At 44.6% G+C, this 20471-nt stretch overlaps 1 protein-coding gene across 11 annotated transcripts in view; it reads right to left on the minus strand.

Moving 5' to 3' along the window:
* Window positions 1-20471, minus strand: part of rerea (arginine-glutamic acid dipeptide (RE) repeats a) — a 564590-nt gene that overhangs the window by 164050 nt on the left and 380069 nt on the right. For all 11 annotated transcript variants that reach the window (XR_011587646.1, XM_070860497.1, XM_070860493.1 and 8 more), the window contains 2 exons: window positions 8962-9086; window positions 6604-6703 (listed from right to left, as the gene is read on the minus strand). Coding sequence is in view for 10 of the 11 variants with exons in the window: in XM_070860497.1 (XP_070716598.1) it covers window positions 6604-6703; window positions 8962-9086 (225 nt within the window). In the remaining variant the exon portion in view is untranslated. The remainder of the gene's footprint in view (window positions 1-6603; window positions 6704-8961; window positions 9087-20471) is intronic.

Below are 20471 nucleotides of genomic sequence, written 5' to 3' on the forward strand. Positions count from 1 at the left end.
GGGGGGCGGAGAGAGCGGGGGGGCGGAGAGAGCGGGGGGGCGGAGAGAGCGGGGGGCGGAGAGAGCGGGGGGGCGGAGAGAGCGGGGGGCGGAGAGAGCGGGGGGGCGGAGAGAGTGGGGGGGGGGCGGAGAGAGTGGGGGGGCGGAGAGAGTGGGGGGGCGGAGAGAGTGGGGGGGCGGAGAGAGTGGGGGGGGGGAGAGAGTGGGGGGGGGGGCGGAGAGAGTGGGGGGGGGGCGGAGAGAGTGGGGGGGGGGAGAGAGTGGGGGGGGCGGAGAGAGTGGGGGGGGGCGGAGAGAGTGGGGGGGGGCGGAGAGAGTGGGGGGGGGGCGGAGAGAGTGGGGGGGGGCGGAGAGAGTGAGGGGGGGCGGAGAGAGTGGGGGGGGGCGGAGAGAGTGGGGGGGGGCGGAGAGAGTGGGGGGGGGCGGAGAGAGTGGGGGGGGGCGGAGAGAGTGGGGGGGGGCGGAGAGAGTGGGGGGGGGCGGAGAGAGTGGGGGGGGGCGGAGAGAGTGGGGGGGGCGGAGAGAGTGGGGGGGCGGAGAGAGCGGGGGGGGGGCGGAGAGAGTGGGGGGGGGGCGGAGAGAGCGGGGGGGGGCGGAGAGAGGGGGGAGGGCGGAGAGAGGGGGGAGGGCGCGGAGAGAGCGGGGGGGGCGCGGAGAGAGCGGGGGGGGGGCGGAGAGAGCGAGGGGCGGAGGAGGCGTGGGGCGGAGGAGGCCAGGGGGGCAGGAGGCCAGGGGGGCAGGAGGCCAGGGGCAGGAGGAGGCGAGAGGGGGGAGGAGGAGGCGAGAGGGGGGAGGAGGAGGCGAGGGGGGGGGGAGGAGGAGGCGAGGGGGGGGGGGAGGAGGAGGCGAGGGGGGGGGGGAGGAGGCCGAGGGGGGGGGAGGAGGAGGCGAGAGGGGGGAGGAGGAGGAGGCGAGAGGGGGAGGAGGAGGCGAGAGGGGGAGGAGGAGGCGAGAGGGGGGAGGAGGAGGCGAGAGGGGGAGGAGGAGGCGAGAGGGGGAGGAGGAGGCGAGAGGGGGGAGGAGGAGGCGAGAGGTGGAGGAGGAGGCGAGAGGGGGGAGGAGGAGGCGAGAGGGGGGAGGAGGAGGCGAGAGGGGGGGGGAGGAGGAGGCGAGAGGGGGGAGGAGGCGGCGAGAGGGGGGAGGAGGAGGCGAGAGGGGGAGGAGGCGGCGAGAGGGGGGAGGAGGAGGCGAGAGGGGAGAGGAGGAGGCGAGAGGGGAGAGGAGGAGGCGAGAGGGGGGAGGAGGAGGCGAGAGGGGAGAGGAGGAGGCGAGAGGGGGGAGGAGGCGAGGGGGGAGGAGGAGGCGAGAGGGGGAGGAGGGAGGCGAGAGGGGGGAGGAGGAGGCGAGTGGGGGAGGAGGAGGCGAGAGGGGGGAGGAGGAGGCGAGGGGGGGAGGAGGAGGCGAGAGGGAGAGGGAGGAGGCGAGAGGGGAGAGGAGGCGGCGAGAGGGGGAGGAGGAGGCGAGAGGGGGAGGAGGAGGCGAGAGGGGGGAGGAGGAGGCGAGGGGGGGGAGGAGGAGGAGGAGGAGGCGAGAGAGAATGGGGAGGAGGCGAGAGGGAGGGGGGGGGAGAAAGAGGGAGGAGGGAGGGTGCGAGAGACAGAGGTCGGTGGTGGGAGGGAGAGAGACGGAGATAGATAAGAACATAGAGTATTAGGAGGCCACCTGGCCCCTCAATCCTGCTCCACCATTTAAGATGATCATGGCTGATCAGATCATGGACTCAGCTCTGCTTCCCTGCCCGCTCCCCATAATCCTTTACTTCCTTATCGCTCAAAAATCTATCTACGCATAATATATTCAATGACCCAGCCTCCACAGCTCTCTGAGGCAACAAATTCCACAGATTTAAAACCTGAGAAGAAATTTCTCCTCTTCTCAGTTTTAAATGGGCGGGCCTTTATTCTCAGACCATGTCTCCATGTTTCATTTCCCCTTGGAGTGGAAATATTCTCTCTGCATCCAATTGGTTGAGACCCCTCATTATCTTATATGTTTTGATAAGATCACCTCTCATTCTTCTGAACTCCAATGAGTATAGGCCCAACCTACCCAACATTTCTTGATAAGTCAACCCCCTCATCTCCGGAATCAACCGAGTGAACCTTCTCTGAACAGCCTCCAATGCAAGTATATCCTTCCTTAAATACTGAGACCAAAACTGTACACAGTACTCTAAGTGTGGCCTCACCAATACCCTGTACAGTTGTAGCAGGTCTTTCCTGCTTTTATAATCTATCCCCCTTGCAATATAGGCCAACATTCCATTTGCCTCCTGATTACTTCCTGTACCTGCATGCTAACTTTTTGTGTTTCATGCACAAAGATCCCCAGGTCTATCTGTACTGCAGCACTTTGCAATTTTTCTCCATTTAAATTATAATTTGCTTTTCTATTATTTCTGCCAAAGTGGATAACCTTGCATTTTCCCACAGTGGGCCCAATTCTGGCCATGACTTGCATCAATTTTTTTTGAAGTAAGTTGTTTTTTCTGGCCGAAGGTAAAAATGCCATTTCCCCCCAAAAATGTGCTCCAGAGTAAGTCAGTTCAGTACGATTTTTTTTAGGTCAGTTTTTTTTTCCTAAAGGGGGTGCTCCCAGACACTTTCGCCAGTTTTGGCCATTTATGCCACTTTGGCCAGCTAAAACTTACTCCAAATTGACTTAGGTCAGCGTATGTGGCCAGCTCTGAAAAACCTTGCGGGCAGTGAAGAAAAAGCAGCGCATATTCGGCAGACATTAGGGCAGGGATAGGGGAGGGAAGGGAACCGGAGAGGACCTCAACAACCAAGCACCAAACATTGCAAGGAAAAGCTCAAACAATTAAAATGCTAATAAAAATGAAGTAAATCCTACCAGAGAAATGCGAGCTGCTGGCCACGATGTCACGGGATGGGAGGGGGGGGGGGGGGGGGTAGCCAGAGAGACTCTCTTTCTCCCTCCCCCCACAAAAACACTCTTTGTCCCCCCCCCCCACCCACCCCCAAAAACACTCTTGCTCCCCTACTCCCAAAACACTTTTTCTCTCCCCCCCCCACCCCTCCCCATACACTCTTTCTCTCCCCCCCCGCCACGCCCAAAACTCTCCTCCTGCCCCACCCTCCCCCAATCAAAAGTATGAAGCACAGCCGCTAAATAAAAAATAGAACCGAAGTCCTACCTCGCCCGGGAACTCAGCGGGCCGGCCGGCCCGTGTGGGAGACCACTCGTCTGGGATAGGGTGTGGCGAGATCGGGCGTCCCTTCGGCCTGAGATAGGGTCTGTGAGCATCGGGTCCTGCTCACAGCCCACAGGACGCGCTGGTAGGGCAGGAGCATGCGCGCAGCCCTCACTGAGCATGCGCGCAGGTGCCGGCAGTGCTTTCTGTGCTGGCCTGTTGCTCCGCCGCCCACCCCCCCCCCCCACCCCACCCCCCTTCAGCCTGCACACCACGCCAAACCTCCGAAGAGTGGCCAGGATGGGGCCCCTTTTTTCTGGCGCCCTTTCCAGCACGCAAAGTTTCCAGCGCTTCAGGTAAGTATGCCAAAAAAAACGGCTTGGGCAATGTTGGGCCCTGTACTCCATCTGCCAAATTTTTGGCCACTCACTTAAACTGTCTATATCCCTTTGCAGATTTTTGTGTCCTCCTTGCAATTTGCTTTCCCACCGGCGTCGTATCAGCAGCAAACTTGGCTACATTACACTCTGTCCCTTCATCCAAGTCATTAATACAGATTGTAAATAGTTGAGGACCCAGCACCGATCCCTGCAGCACCCCACTAGTCACTGTTTGCCAACCGGAAAATGACCCATTTATCCCGACTCTCTGTTTTCTGTTAGTTAGCCAATCTTCGATCCATGCTAATATATTACCCCTAACCCCATGAGCTTTTATCTTGTGCAGTAACCTCTTATGTAGCACCTTATCGAATGCCTTCTGGAAATCCAAATACACCATATCCCCCTTATCCATCCTGCTCATTTCATCCTCAAAGAACTCCAGTAAATTTGTCAAACACGATTTCCCTTTCATAAAACCATGCTGAATCTGATTGATTGAATTATGCTTTTCCAAATGTCCTGCTACTGCTTCCTTAATAAATGGACTCCAGCATTTTGCCAAATAACAGATGTTAGGCTAACTGGTCCATAGTTTCCTGCTTTTTGTCTGCCCCCGTTTTTAAATAGGGGCGTTACATTTGTGGTTTTCCAATCTGCTGGGACTGCCTCAGAATCCAGGGAATTTTGGTAGATTACAACCAATGCATCCACTATCTCTGCAGCCACTTCTCTTCATACCCTAGGATGCAAGACATCAGGTCCAGGGGACTTGTCTGCCTTTCGTCCCATTATTTTACCTAGTTCGACTTCATTAGTGATAGTGAATGTATTACATTCCTCCCTCCCTATAGCCCCTTGATTATCCACTATTGGGATGTTTTTAGTGTCTTCTACCGTGAAGACCAATACAAAATATTTGTTCAACGTCTCTGCCATTTCCCTGTTCTCCATTATTAATTCCCCAGTCTCATCCCCCAGGGGACCAACATTTACTTTCGTCACGCTTGTCCTTTTTATGTACCTGTCGAAACTCTTACTTTCTGTTTTTATATTTCGTGCTAGTTTACTTTCATAATCTATCTGCCCTCTTTTTAATAATTTTTTTAGTCGTTCTCTGCTGGCTTTTAAAAATGTCCCTATCCTCTGGCCTCCCACTAGTCTTGGCCACACTGTATGCCTTTGTTTTCAATTTGATACCATCCCTTATTTCCTTAGTTTGCCACGGATGGTTATCCCTTCTCTTACAGTCTTTCCTTCTCACTGGGATATATTTTTGTTGCGAGTTATGAAATACCTCCTTAAATATCTGCCACTACCCATCAACCATCCCATTCTTTAGTCTATTTTCCCAGTCCACTTCAGCCAACTCTGCCCTCATACTTTTGTAGTCTCCTTTATTTAAGCTTAGGACCCTGGTTTGAGAATCAATTTTCTGGGAAGGAGAGAGAGAGAGAGAGAGAGAGAGAGAGAGAGGGGGTGAGAGGGACAGAGAGGGAGAGTGAGAGTAGGAGAGTGTGTGTGGAGGGACAGAGGGAGAATTCTATAGACAAAGAAAATGATAACAGTCTGAACAAGTACTGTTGCGAAAGATACTAATTTGACCGCAAATATTTTGCGGGTCTGCCAGTATATTACATTATGCACACACTGAGGGAAACAGTATCATTCAGTTGCTTTAGCACTGTAAAAAACCAATAGGGTTCCAATTAGCCATTTAGACGGCTTTCAAACTCTAAAGTCTGCACCTTGGCAGCAACATTTATTTAGCAAAAAAGGGGGAATTGGTGAATTATTCACAAATAAAGGTGTATTATGGTACCTTAAAAATGTTAAGTAAGTGAAGATTTCCATTCAGGGCCCTACCGAGAGCTTAATAAGGAAGGGAGTAGCTGGTAATTTTTTTGATTATATGCCCAAGGAATGAATCATGCTTAAAAATGAAACAGTTTTAGCGTGATACAATTTTCACGCTCCTGTTGGGACTTAAGGTTCAAATTTAATCAGCTATAATCCTGAGGTATCCATTATCCTCTTTTTCCCTTGCTAGCAGAGCCTATTCAGTAAGAATCTCAGCTAAATATAAATTAATTGATCCAATGCATCTTATACAATTACCGCAGTTTGTACTATTGTCATATAAATAATGATTGGAAGAATACCTTTATTACATTTCAGAATACAGTTGAATGACATTTCTCATTTTCTGTCCCTCATAGCTATCTTTCACAATTAACAGTAAATCCCATTGCTTTCTGCCGCAGTCTGCCATTACATAAATAAAACATTACAGTAGTGAGCTGCCAGCTTTGATTTATACAATGTGCTGCAGTAAAATTGATGAAGTTTTCATCATCCTTCCATAACTTTGGACGAATTAGCAATGTGTATTATACAGTGCCTGCACAGAAATGCAGCAACAGCACGGCTATCAATAGTTGACGGTGTTGATAAAAAAATTGAATATTTTGAAGGTTTATGGATTTAATATTTGTTGTGGTGCAGCACAAATTCCGTGTTCTGGTTATATGTTCTCCTTGTCCTTTAAAATCCAGAGCCAACATTTATTCAGTGCATCATTTCCATGACATAAGTCCTGTCCTATCCTTAAATAGGTAGTTGCCAAATCTATTGAACTGCCCAATTGTGAAGCCAATATTTAAACCTTTCAGTAACTCCCATATTACATTAACATATATATATATATATATATTTAAGACACAACAGTACCAGAAGGCACATTGCAATATTTAGAATTGACCAGAAAGAAATCCAGTAATTCAAATTTCCATTTTAATAGACAATTATATTGATATTCAACTAAACATCCTGAATGGTCCAAATGCATTCGTACAATTTTTAGATCAGAATTTGATTAGATGCACTTTGCATGTTGAAAGATGTCACTTTTGAAGGGGTGCCACTTTCAAACGCACAGATGTTTTATAACCTATTGGCTAAGAAATTAGATTAGTGTTTCTAATACAAGAATTAAAACTATGACTCAGAATTGTCCATGTTAATCACTCCTGGACCTCAGCAAATTGTCCAAACATGTAGTAAACTTACAGTATTTAATGCATTTACTGTAGTGTCATCACGAGATGCTGCTAGACAGCCATCTTCTGTCGATCCACCATCACACATCCCTGCAAAGGCAGCCATACTCCTGCGTGGAAGCACATTTTGTATTGTTCTGAATGCAAAACTTAACTTCATCTCTCAAATAAATGATCAAAATAGGAAATAACTACATTCTTAAGGCGACAAAAATTATTCAACTGACAAACTTTAACAACCCTTCTAGTTTTTAAGCTTGAGGTCAGTTAATTTGACTGTACCAAAATCAGGCAAAGTTGTTCATTTCACAATTAGTCAATCAACTGAGCAATTGTCAGCAGCAAATATTATTTTATCAACATAATTGATAGATCTTAATAGAATCATAGATATTTATGGAACAGAAGGAGGCCATTTGTTTCTGTGCCGGTCAAAAAAGAGCAATCCAGCCAAATCCCACTTTCCAGCTCTTGGTCTATAACCATGTACCTCACTTCAAGTGCATATCCAAGTACTTATTAAAAGCAATGAGCGTTTCTGCCTCCCTTTCAGGCAGTATGTTCCAGACCACCAGCAACCTCTGAATTACACTTACACAGCTATCTGACTCACAATGGAAAACTCATATGTTTACGATTCTATTATCCAAACTGGTTAAGTATTTTAAGTCTCTACATATATTCAGTACTGCAATTAATCAATTGAATAGGGACTGTTTTCCTTTGAGTGTTTTCAAGTCACAACAGCTTGTTAAAGCTTAAAAATCATTTCTACAGTTGCTTTCCATATGGTCTCTACAATTTTAATAATATTTTTAATGAATTAAAGTGAGCAGATTTAGTTCTTTTGACTTTGTTTTATCGGGTATGAAATTAGGAGTACAGCATTGAAACAAAGCAATGAGGTGTAAACATCATTATTTTTGAAAGGTTCAACGATTTCCTTCAATTCTAGCCAAAATGCAGTCCATTCGTTCAAACGATTGCTTAATTTAGTGTTTTGAAAGCAACATACAAGATGTTTTGTGTGACAATTTCAAGCTGTGTCTATATGATCCAGACCTTTTTTTCCTCTGTTTTATGGCCCCCACATCTGAGACTATTCCCTAGACAAGGCACCAATTTCCAAGCCTCTGTTAATGCCATTTTTAAGTCAGGCACGACATGTACAAAAGGGACTTGGATGATTTAGTCAATGATTTTTTTTCTCATTACCCCTCTCTATGGGGAAGTGTTGAGTGCCCACTTAGCGCCTGACAACCCATTTAAGATTTGGATGTCACCACATGGGAAACTGCCTTGTAACTTTGTTTCCTTACCCTGGCTTTCCTGAAGGAGGTGATCCTACTGCGCTAATGTTCTTCAAGCACCAGCAGATCTTTGCATTGGTACTCAACCAAATGTCCATTCTTCATGTGTTAAACTAGACAGCAAATGTCAGCCGGCTATTTTACCACGGAACGCTTCAGAGCTAACCAGTGAATAGATCAGGCACAAGAACCCTAGATGTTGTGCTACCCCTCCCACGAGCCCTGAAACCAATTGTAGCTCCCCGACCATTTGCCTAACAGATCAACCAACTCAGTACAGACCAGGGATTGAATCTTGAACCTTTTCATCTGTGTCGTTCAGTTCCACACTGAGTACCACATTTACCAACTAAGCCCTGCTATACTAAAATAACTTTCTCTAAAGAATGTCCACTGCTTCACCATCCAATCACATTATTGCATTTATTTTGCTTTGGTTAACTTCTTTCTCCTTACCACCTCCCTTCCATCCTTCTAATTCCTATTACTGGAGATTTGTCCTTGTTTGGAGTACAATCATCCTGTATATTGACCACTGGAAATGCTACTCCCTGCTTGCCTAAAAGTAGACATAAGGTGGGACAGTTTACCGATTATGCCCGAGATAGAATACACGACTTCTGTACAATGGGACAGGACTCCCCTCTCGTCTGCAAGAGAAGCAATCCAGTTCTGCAGAGTGCTGGATATAATGGTCTGACCAATGCCTTTCATGCCCTTAGTTCCAAATGGATGCAGACGGGTATGGGCAGAGGCCAAGACTACTTTACCTGTTCACTTTCTTATTGATGAAGCACTATATGTTATGGGGGTGGGGGGGGGGAGGGGGACATTTTAAAATTGCGTCGGTGGGAAAACTAAAAAAAAACGGCTTGTTCTAACTTTAAAATTAAACAAATTTACTATTCAACCCATATTTAGAAAAATTCAATTATCAAGAATACCTATGTTTATTTTTTTCCTCGCTTAGGGTTTAAGTAAAAGTATTTCCAAGACATCAAAGCATTTGTGTTCACAAAGTGTTGACCAAATGGATCAGGCTCTCAGCACATTCTCACCTGGCGGCTCTCAGGTACATCAGAAGGTCACAATCATTGACACCTGGCGTCCAAACTAGCTCCTCATGTTCAGTTACCATTTCACTCGTGGACAGGGGAAGAGGCTTCAATTCTGGAAGCTTGGCCTAAAAAAAAAAGAGCATTTAATTATAATGAGATTTCAACAGTATAAAAGCAGGGAAGTCTTGCTACAGTTACACAGGGTATTGGTGAGGCCACACCTGGAATACTGCGTGCAGTTTTGGTTTCCATATTTACGAAAGGATATACCTGCTTTGGATGTAGTTCAGAGAAGGTTCACTCGGTTGATTCCGGGGATGAGGGGGTTGACTTATGAGGAAAGGTTGAGTAGGTTGGGCCTTTACTCATTGGAATTCAGAAGAATGAGAGGTGATCTTATCGAAACGTATAAGATTATGAGGGGGTTTGACAAGGCAGATGCAGAGAGGATATTTCCACTGATGGGGGAGACTAGAACTGGAGGGCATAATCTTAGTATAAGGGGCCGCCCATTTAAAACTGAGATGAGGAGGAATTTCTTCTCTGAGGGTTGTAAATCTGTGGAATTCGCTGCCTCAGAGAGCTGTGGAAGCCGGGACATTGAATAAATTTAAGACAGAGATAGATAGCTTCTTGACCGATAACGGAATAAAGAGTTATGGGGAGCAGGCAGGGAAGTGGACCTGAGTCCATGATCGGATCAGCCATAATCATATTAAATGGCTGAGCAGGTTCGAGGGGCCGTATGGCCTACTCCTACTCCTATTTCTTTTGTTCTTATTTCACAGAATGTCTAATTTCATGCATAAGGTTGCCTCGATGAAAGACAACCTACAATTTAAGTACCTCTCCTGAACAAGTATAAACAGACATGGAAAGAGTGAGCTAAGAAGACCAAGAAAACAAAATAATTATGGATGAGGAAGGTCATTTGGCCCAACTTAGTTCATCCATCCAGCAAGACCCTAAAATACCCACACTGTAGCATCCATTTCGTTCTTAAATGATTCCAAGGTTTGTGCCTCCATTACTCTATCTGGGAGTCCATTCCTGATACTGATCATTCTTGTCTGAAGAACAACGAACTGATATCAATCCTTTGTTTTCCCTTTCGTAATTTGAACTTGTGTCTCTTTTGTCCTACTGTCACAAAAAGTAATTTTTGGGATTTACTTTTGGCATAGCATTTACTACTTTTTGTATCGCTATAAGATCACCTCTCTGAAGCCCCCTTTTAAGGGTGAATAGTCCCAAGTTTCTCTAGTCTTTCCTCACAACTCAGAGCTCTGACACTCTTATGGCTCTTCCCTTTAGGTGACTCGAACTGGTTACAGTACTCAAGATGTGGGCCCTGAAATTGAGGCCTCTCCGGGTGCGTACGATGTGCGCAGTCGCCAGAAGAGGCCCCGCAAGTTCCAAGTTTAGGTACGCAAAGCGCATGCACCGAAATCCGGCACTTGCGAACTGTCAACATTTCTTGACAGTTCCAACGCATCCCCGGGAGAAGGGCCTTTGCGGGCAGAGATTTGGTCTATTTTCCCAACCCTCGCCCACGAATGTCCTTAAAACTCTTATGCCTGGTAAAAGCAGGTGTAAGGCTTGCTTTTATCAGCATAAGAGTTTTAAAAGATAGGAAAAATAAATTATCAGTAATTTTTATATTAAAAACCCTGCCCATTAAAACAAGTTTATTTTTACCCATAAAAACATATTAAAACATTTAAAAAGATAAATTCTTGTTTAAAACATGTAATTAAATTCAATTTCAATTAATTTTAAATATGTGAAGTGTTTTTCTTATTTATTTTAAATGCGAGTGTTTTTGGGGTATCCCTCATTCACAGAAACGGTGATCTCCGTACAAACGGAACTCACCATTACTGTGAATGGGGATACGCCATTTTCATTGGTTGGTCCGGCCCATGTGATCCCAGGATGCACATACGCTCTTGGAATACATGGGCCTCTACGCTGGGCTGTACATGGGGGCCTCGTAATGCAAGTGTTCGTTCCTCCGGGGCCACTAGGTACATTCCTAAATATTTGTGATCGGAGGCATCGACCGCAATTTCAGGGCCACGATCTAACCAGGGCACTACATATTTTGATCATGACTTCTTCTGATTTTTAATTTACCAACATACGAGCAATGACAGACAGGAAAGACCCTTTGGTCCATCCAGCCTGTCCCACACGATTTCCTGTCCCCGACTACTGTATCTATAGAGTTCAACACACTATTGGTTTTATTGTTACTGTATTGGTTAGATACGTTGAGCATCAAGACTCCTCATTCTCTTCAATGTCAGGCTTACCTATTTCAACACCAGTCATGGAATATGTGTGCCACCCATTTTTCTTTCATACATGCAGAACTCTACACATTTGAGGATATTCTCAACTCAATCTGTAATGATCTTAAACTAGACTCAGTGCATTGCCCCTGTGTTACTAGTTCCTGTACAAGTACCAAAAAAGTCGGCATTAATACAGCTCCAGTATTTCTGTGTGCCAGGCTATTTAACAGCAGGCTTTCCATTGTATTTAGGCAGGTTTTGTTCTAAAACAGGGCCAACAATGGATCTTAGCAATTATACCAAGAAAATGACAAAAAATCTGCCCCAGGCAAAACACCTGCATATCCATGTATTACACGAGGCACAATGGCTTTGTTTTTCCAGGTCACCAATCAGCATATATTTGAACCAAATAAATATCAGTGGTTGTCCGATCTGTCAACACTGCTTCAAACAGCATAAAAGGTTAACAAATCACAACTAAAGATTAGCTTGAAATGGAGATTTGTGCATTGTCTTAGAGATTGGTGGTCAAGGGAAAATTGCATGAATAATTTTGTTTTTAAAGTACTCCGCACATTTATACCCCAAATATGTAATTTCCCTAAACATTAAACACCGCTTCCATTTCATTTTGAAGTGCAGCGTTCAGTAAATCATTGAATACAAGCCCTAATGACTCATGGAAATAGTTATTAAGGGGGATAGTAAAGTGATACGACCATTGCTGTTAAATTAATATGACTATCATCATGGGATCTAATTAGAAGCTTTATGCAGTGATCACTGTACAGACAGTTGATTGCCTTTTGGGCATCAGTCTTTAGTTTTTTCTGTATGGCACATGGTTACAATTTAAAAACAGATCAACACATCCAATTGAAGTAATGTTTAAATTGAAACAATATTTAATAAAACATTTGAACAGTTAGTGTGTCGCTAGACATTTCATCATGTTAATATTGTATAATGCTCATTTAGTTCCACTTGCAGACATCAACAAAATGGTCTTCAGGTGATAAAATGAGTGGCAAGGAAATTTGTGCAATTATCACACGAGTGAATATTCCAAACAAATTTAGGCATTAACCTCGCTCCTTTGTTGGGAGGGAGTGGAGGGGGGTTAAGTGAGTAAGTACACAGTTTGAACCGTTGGGAAAGAAAAGATTGACTCCATCAAGACAGATACCATCAGTGAACAGTGCTTTTGGTGAGTTGGCAAATCTGAAGCTCAAAACTCTTCAATCAAAAGGATGGAAATGAAATTATCTTAAAAATAAAAAGCTGAACTACTTGTCGCAGTGAGCTTCTCTTCCTTTTAACTAAAATGGAACTGTCCCTTTCATTTGACACAGCGAAAGCAAGTTTAAATGTTGCACTATCTGAACCACAAATTATGACCACAAGGAACAGATTACTGTAAGGTTTAATCTTTCAGTGCTTTATTGTATATTCTCACAAAACCTCTCATTTTTAGCAGTGCACTGAACTCCCAGTAAATTATCAAGCACGTTATAAGATAAGAAACACAAAGAACAATATTAAAACAGGCAAAGAAACCTCAAAAGGTTGAATAATTTATGCCACTTTTTTGTAAAGAACAAAGGATTCGTTCAATGAAAATTAGAGATCAAGGATATGTATCTAATCGAAATTTTCTATTGGACTGTAAATGTCCCAACAAAAAAGTGGCAAAAAAAGGTTTGGTGTTACCATAATCCGACAAAAAAGGCAGCCGTAAATATAAAATCAATTTTTTACAATTCCAAAAAGAACCAAGAATTTTGGTGCATTTCACTTTTCTCTCTTCTCTTCCAATGCTTTCTCAGCGAGATCTCACCCCTCCCCTTCAACAATAAGCATGGAAATTAGAATGATGCAGGCTATGCTCAAGTGCACTGCTGTGAACATCGTTCCATAGTGGGCACAAGAGGTGCATTTCGTGCAGCAGAATATACACCTCGTCAATTTACCTTCACTCACAACACTCGTCACTTTGTGGGTTAGTTCTGAAAGAGAGAGAACTTAATGGGCGTTTGAGAGTTTGTTCAGTGCAAGATGGAATTTGAACTTCGGTCCAATGCGGAATCTATTGTTCTACTTGTGGAAATGCGGGGCTTTCCAGATAAAACACGTTCAAAGATACTGGGGTACGAATTAGCACACAGGAATATTTTCAGATATGCTAATTGCTGTGTGCATGCCTTTTTGTTAAAGAAAGGAACTCAATAATTGTAGCTTGACTCCATTGATAGAACTCTCACCTCTGAGTCAGTAGGTTGTGAATCGAAGCTCCACAACAGACTAGCCCATAATCTAAACTGACATTTCAGTGCAATATTGAGGGAGTGTTGCATTGTTGGAGGTGCCATCTTTCGGATGAGATGTTAAACTGAGATCCCGCCTGCCTGTTCAGGTGGGAGTAAAAGATCCTGCGACACGTTTTTGAAGAGCAGTTCTTCCAGTGTCCTGGCCAACATTCACCCCTCAACCAAAGACATGAAAGATTTCCTTCTTCAGGTGTGGACATTGCTGGCATGGTAGGCATTTATTACCCATCCCTAGTTGCGACAAGTGAGTGGCAGACTTCTCCTTGAAGCACTGCAGTCCCTGTGGACAACTGAATGGTTTTGTTGGGTCACTTCAGAGGGCAGTTTGCTAGGTCACTTCAGAGGGCAGTTAAGAGTCAACCATGCAGGTGTGGGACTGGAGTCACATACAGGCCAAACCGGGCAATGACGGCAGGTTTCCTTCCCGAAAGGGCATTAGTGAAACTGAAATTAAATTCTCAAAATGTCACAGTGGGTTTCGAACTTGCGTTCTCTAGATTATTCGTTACTTGGTCAGTAACATAACAACGACACTACTGTACCTAGTAGCTTTAACTAGTCAATTATCTCAATGCTATTTGTGGAATCTTGCTTGTATAAACTGGTTGCTATGTTTGCCTACAGAACCACAGTCCAAAAGTAATTCATTGGCTTTAAAGTGCTTTGGGACATCCTGAGGATATGAAAGGAGCTGTATAATTACAATTTCTCGCTTTCTTTCCTATTACTGAGTTGTCATTTTATTATACTGACTCTGATGGTTAAAGATTCACTGGGGCAGTACTCAGCTCAGTCATTTCCATAGAAATAATATTCAATGAGAGAGGCAATGACTGAAGTCTCATGAAAGCCAGTAGGTTTTGGTGGTTAAATAGAAAGATAGAAACATTCTAGCATGGGGGGGGCGGGGTGTGAAACGAACTCTACAGCTAAATGGAGCACAATGCCACATCTTTGCAGTGTCAGCTGTGGCTCAGTGGATTACACCCTCGCTTCTGAGTCAGAAGGTTGTGGGTTCAAGTTCCACTCCAGTGACTTGAGCACAAAAATCTAGGCTGACACTCCGCTGTCGGAGGTGCTGTCTTTTGGATGAGACGTTAAACTGGTGCCCTGTCTACTCTCTCAGGTGGATGTAAATTAACCCTTGGCACTATTTCCAAGAAGAGGTGAGTTATCCCCGGTGTCCTGTCCAATATTTATCCCTCAATCAACATCACAAAAACAAATTATCTGATCATGATCACATTGCTGTGTGTGGGAGCTTGCTGTGCGAAATTGACCGCTGCGTTGCCTACATTACAATAGTGACTACACTTCAAAAGTACTTCATTGGCTGTAAAGCGCTTTGGGACGTCCTGAGGTCGTGAAAAGCGCTATATAAATGCAAGTCTTTCTTTTTTTTCCAGTGTAATGACGCACTAATGGTGGCATGTTCAAAGCCTCTCGTACTGTGTGATTTCCCCCCGATCTGAACAATGCTAAAATAACTATGGGTGTGTCGTTGTATCAAAGTCATGATTCCAGAGTATACTCTGGCTGCTGGATTTTTCAAGTTGGCTATGGAAGCTCAACGATTGACAAGCCCACTCATCGAGGCCAGAGAAATTGGTGACCTTGCTACAGCGGTACTGCCTCGAGGTACTAATGATAATAATTTCTTGGCGGTAACAGCACTATCTAATCTACCATACAGTGATAGCACTAAAGTCAGGGCTTTCATCAGCAACAATGCTGCAGGGCAATTATGTACTTGGAAAGAGTTAAAAAAAAGTGTCCCCTCCAGTCTTCTACCCTCTGCTCCTGAAGGTGCTGGCTCATGCCCAAATGTATCTCGTCCAACTGGTCACTTTTCATGTGTAAATCTGCGCAGAGGATTGGGAGACTGGTCAGCATCATGGCCCGCCTGATGCCCACATAATGATACATTCTGGCAGAGGTTACTGCACAGCAATCACTAGATAGATTTTCCCTTCCTAGCCCAGGGATGCAGGCCAATTTTTACGTCTACTGCTAAAAAAGCAAAATACTGCAGATGCTGGAAATCTGAAATAAATCTCTACCTCTCTTTCCTCCTTGAGACCGACCTCAATGACCAAACTCTGCCCTGCCATCTCTTTATGTGGCTCCGTGTCAAACTTCATTTGATAATGCTTGCTCCTGTGAAGCGCCTGGGGACGTTTTACTACATTAAAGGCGCTATATAAATGTAAGTTGTTGCTGTAAAAGCAGAAAATGCTGGAAATATTGAGGAGTTCAGGCTACATCTGAGGAGAGAGAAACAGAGTTAGTGGTTGTAACGAAAGGTCACTGACCTGAAACGTTAACTCGATTTCTCTCTCCACAGATGCTGCTTGGCCTGCTGAGTATTTCCAGCATTTTGTGTTTTTAGGCCACCTCAGCACTGACCAGGATTCAACGAGGGACTTCCAGCTTGGCCACATACTCTCTTTACCAACCGAGTCATTAGGGAGCAGCAAACAATGATAACTGGTTATTTATTTTACTTAGGGATTTTTTGCAGTTTGTTTTATAACAAGCATACAGCATAACCTTTACTGATTTATATGATGTCTAGCAGGTATGTACAATGGAAATCTTTTCTGCATGGCTTTTATATGCAGTGAATAATGACAGGAGCAATATGCCTCAGGCTATATAGGAATAGTTAGCCATAGAGTCTCTCATAGTTCAATGTGACCACTAGCAACCTGCCAGAAAATGTATTTTTCTTGAATTGCCTACAATTTGATAAAAATAAATAGGTGGAATAGTGCTCCTGATGCAACACCATGGCTGCCAATATCAATGTGTGTGAACTGAAAGAACTGGGCCGTGTGCTCCCATCCATCTGCACTGGATCTGGTTTTCTAGGTAGCATGTGACGGGGTTCAGCTCACGAATTGCACGTCACTCCACCTGGTGGCAAACACACAACAGCCCAGAAACGGATCAGCATGGTTGAGGGCGTGCTAATCCCTCACTCAGAGCGATCATAGAAACATAGAAACATAGAAAATAGGTGCAGGAGTAGGCCATTCGGCCCTTCTAGCCTGCACCGCCATTCAATGAGTTCATGGCTGAACATGCAACTTCAGTACCCCATTCCTGCTTTCTCACCAATAGAAACATAAGTTATCGGGATAAGTTATCATTTCTTACTTACAATTTAATAAGAAGAAACTTAAGATGTATATTGCTCCATTTATGCCGGCATTTAAAGGCGGGAGTGCTGCAAATTTCCTTGTGCAATCCAGTTTCTAACTACTGGCAGAAAGGCCACTGGACAGGATCTCGAATCAAATCTGAAGCTTTCTCCAAATGGCTGGTGAGGTTTGGATAATTGAAAATTTCAAAATTGAGCTCGATAGATTTTTGTTTTGCAAGTGCATTTTTATGGATATGGAACCAAGGCAGGTGGATGGAGTTAAGAGAGGGATCAGCCATGATCTAAATGAATGGAGCAACAAACTCGAGGGTCTGAATGGCCTACTCGTGTTGCTACGTTGACATTTTCTGATCATTATCACATGGTAGTGACATGGACAAATGCAAGATGTGTAATTGTGTGTCACAATTCTGTACACCTGAGGCACTGCCTCACTCTAAAAATGCTCATGTAGATAGAAGCATCCAGTGAGGCCCTCCTTGTTATAGGGGTATCTAATTTTCTTTTTTGCGGGGGTCGGATCCATGTGTCACAACAAATGAGCCAAATATGATTTAACTGCCTTTGGTCAGCCAGGATAATGATTAGTATTTTAAAAAATCCAAACATTGAAGGATTTGAGTGTCGGCGACATCTTGTGCAGTGTTTCCATTAACGCTGATTGTCAGAGGGAGAGAGAGAAAAATCAGAGGTGGAAAAAAAGAGAGCATCAATGTGTTACAAACCCAAACCCTCCCATACCTTAAGTGCACCAATGAAGAAAACTGCCCAGGACTTTGCAGCTGGATAATGAGAGTTCTTGATAAGAATCTGGCCCATGGTACATATTTTGGGTATCTCCAGTCTAGTGGGTAAAGGCAGCATACACCAGAAAAAAAAAGAGTTCCCGTTCCCAATTGTGACCATTATCCAGCCACAAAGACCTGGGCATTTTTAATATTTTTATTTATGCACTTATTCACATGTTTCTTTTGTTGGCTGCAGTGTTTTAAGCTTCAGAGGTCTGTAGAATTGAAAAAGACTGCTCCCTCATTGGCAAATTTAGACCAATGAAGGAGCAGCTTTTTTTCTACCAATCAAGGAGCAGCCTTCACAAACTTCCAGGCTGCAAAGCTCAATGTATTGCAATCAACAGGAAAAGATACAATACTTTCAGCGAACAGTAGCACAGGATGCTACGAATGGTGCAGGCGGTGGTGGAATAGACCAAGCACGGTGGCAACAGACAATAATGAAATGGAGTACACCAGGCAGCAGAGGACGGGGTGGAACAGACCAAACCTTGAAGAGGAGGACAACAGTGGAGCAGACCAAAGTAGGCAGCAGAGGACAATGGATAGTGGCAGAGTAGACCAGACCGGACATGAGTGTGCATGTGGACAGGATCAGGCTGAGCTGCACTGTTTTACAGTTGACTTGCATGCTGACACGGAGCGCACAGGGGGAACAATGATGACTTAGGCAAGGTATCCGATATCTGTCAGCACCCATGGCATCAAGCTTCAGAAGGGAATAAATTTGGCAAAAAAAAATACTCGAGCTGAATTTTTACACAGGCTGTGGGGACAGCCAAGTGACATTAATGTATTCTCCACTTCTTTTCTCGACTGTTCGCTTCTCTTTCTTGCTTTACAGTCCACCGAGCAGCAAAGATTACCTGTGTTTTGGGAGCATTGCGACTTCCTTGTGATTAGGCAGCCGAACACATGTATTGGTGGTCTGGGCATTGTGCAGCAAATACTAACATGTATGCACTTATCAGGGCTTGCAAATCATCACCAGTAAAATGGCTTAAATTATGCAAATTAGTTCAAGCTCCATTGGGCAGCTCAGGGGCACGTATTGAGTGCTCTCTGATTGAACTGTACTGGGTGGGGTTGGTTAAACAGGCTAAGAGAGTACCAAGGCATCCAGAAATGTCTTGCAAATTGGTTTTGTTCTGCTTTTTAAAAGCCTGTACAAGTATTTTGGTCAATACACAATCACAATATTTTAAGCAGCTTGCTCGGGTGACTCAAAGATCAGATATTCTACATAACATAAGAAATAGGAGCAGGCCATTTGGCCCTTCGAGAATGCTCCCCTATTTATTAAGATTATGGCTGATCAACTACCTCAACTCTGCCTCCCCCATATTCCTCGATTCCCTTAATATCCAAAAATCTATCAATCACTGTTTTAAATATACTCAATGACTGAGCTTCCATAGCCCTTTGGGGTAGGGGTAGAGAATTCCAAAGATTCACAACCCTTTGGGTGAAGACATTTCTCCCCATCTCAGTCCTAAATGGCCGACCCCTTATTCTGAGACTGTGACTCCTAGTTGTGGAATATCCGAAAAATGGTAAAAATGTCTTTGTTTTTGGTGACTGCACTCATGCAGTACTCCGTCTGACAGCATCCTTCTGTCTATTGGACTTTACCTCTGCATCTTCAATGGCAGCCGAGACCTAAATTTAGTGTGGTGCTAAAAGATGCTGCCAAAGGGTGGTTCAGAACACAGATTGCCATCAAGTGTACATCATGACCAGTGGCAACCAGAAGGTACATTGTAATTCTTCTGAGACTTGATAGTTATTGTCCTGATACTGCAATGGCAACATAAAAGGAATTGCCGAAGAAACTGGGTAGGTGCAGTGTACGATATGTTCTGGACCCCGGTGTTCAAATCAAGCTTTTGAGAGGAATGTTGCTTCTGTCTGTTGGTTGTAATAATCCTACATGAAATAAGTTTAGCAGTATCAATCCAGTTGCTAGTGAGCTCACAGTACACAACTCCCTCCAATTTAGCGCTAAATTCAGAGGTCATAGGATAGTTAGTATGGGACGCCTCAATTAAAAAATTCTCATCCTTGTTTTAAAATCCCTCTATGGCCTCGTCCCTCCCTATCTCTGTAACCTCTTTCAGCCCTACAACCCTCAGATATCTGCACTCCTCCTACTCTGGCCTCCAGAGCATCCCCGATTTTAGTCGTTCCACCATTGGCGGCCGTGCCTTCAGCTACCAAGGCCCTAAACTCGAATTCCCTCCCTAAACCTCTCTATTTCTCTAACTCTCTTTTCTCCTTTAAGACGCTCCTTAAAACCAACCTCTTTCACCAAGCTTTTGGTCATCTGCCCTAATATCCCCTTATGTGGCTTGGTGTCAAATTTTGTTTGATAATGTGAAGTGCCTTGGGACGTTTTACAACCAACAGACAGTAAAGGCACAATATAAATGCAAGTTGTTGTTGGAAAATGGAACAATGTTACACTGTTGCAGTCATCCGAGGCTAAGGCACATTGTTGGGATGGATTAGAAGATTTACTCTGCATCTCATAGTATTTTATATTTTTATTTATTCGCTCCCTCGGACATGGGCGTCGCTGGCAAGGCCAGTATTTATTGCCCATCCCTAATTGCCCGAGAGAAGGTAGTGGTGAGCCGTCTTCTTGAATCACTGCAGTCCGTGTGGTGAAGGTACTCCACCAGTGACTTTGCCGTAGCAGCTTGGTACAACTGAATGGCCATTTCAGAGGGCAGTTAAGACTCAACCACATTGTTGTGGATCTGGAGTCATATGCAGGCCAGCTATGTGAGATTTCCTTCCCTAAAGGATATTCGTGGACCAGTTGGGTTTTTAACGACAACCCGGTAGTTTCATGGAGCTCAATTTTCCACATAGGTGATTTTTGGCGCAGTTGAAAAGATACGTTCGATTTTTTAGTGGCCCAAAT

This window comes from Pristiophorus japonicus, chromosome 18 (genome assembly GCF_044704955.1).
Source record: "Pristiophorus japonicus isolate sPriJap1 chromosome 18, sPriJap1.hap1, whole genome shotgun sequence".
Taxonomy (NCBI): Eukaryota; Metazoa; Chordata; class Chondrichthyes; family Pristiophoridae; genus Pristiophorus; species Pristiophorus japonicus.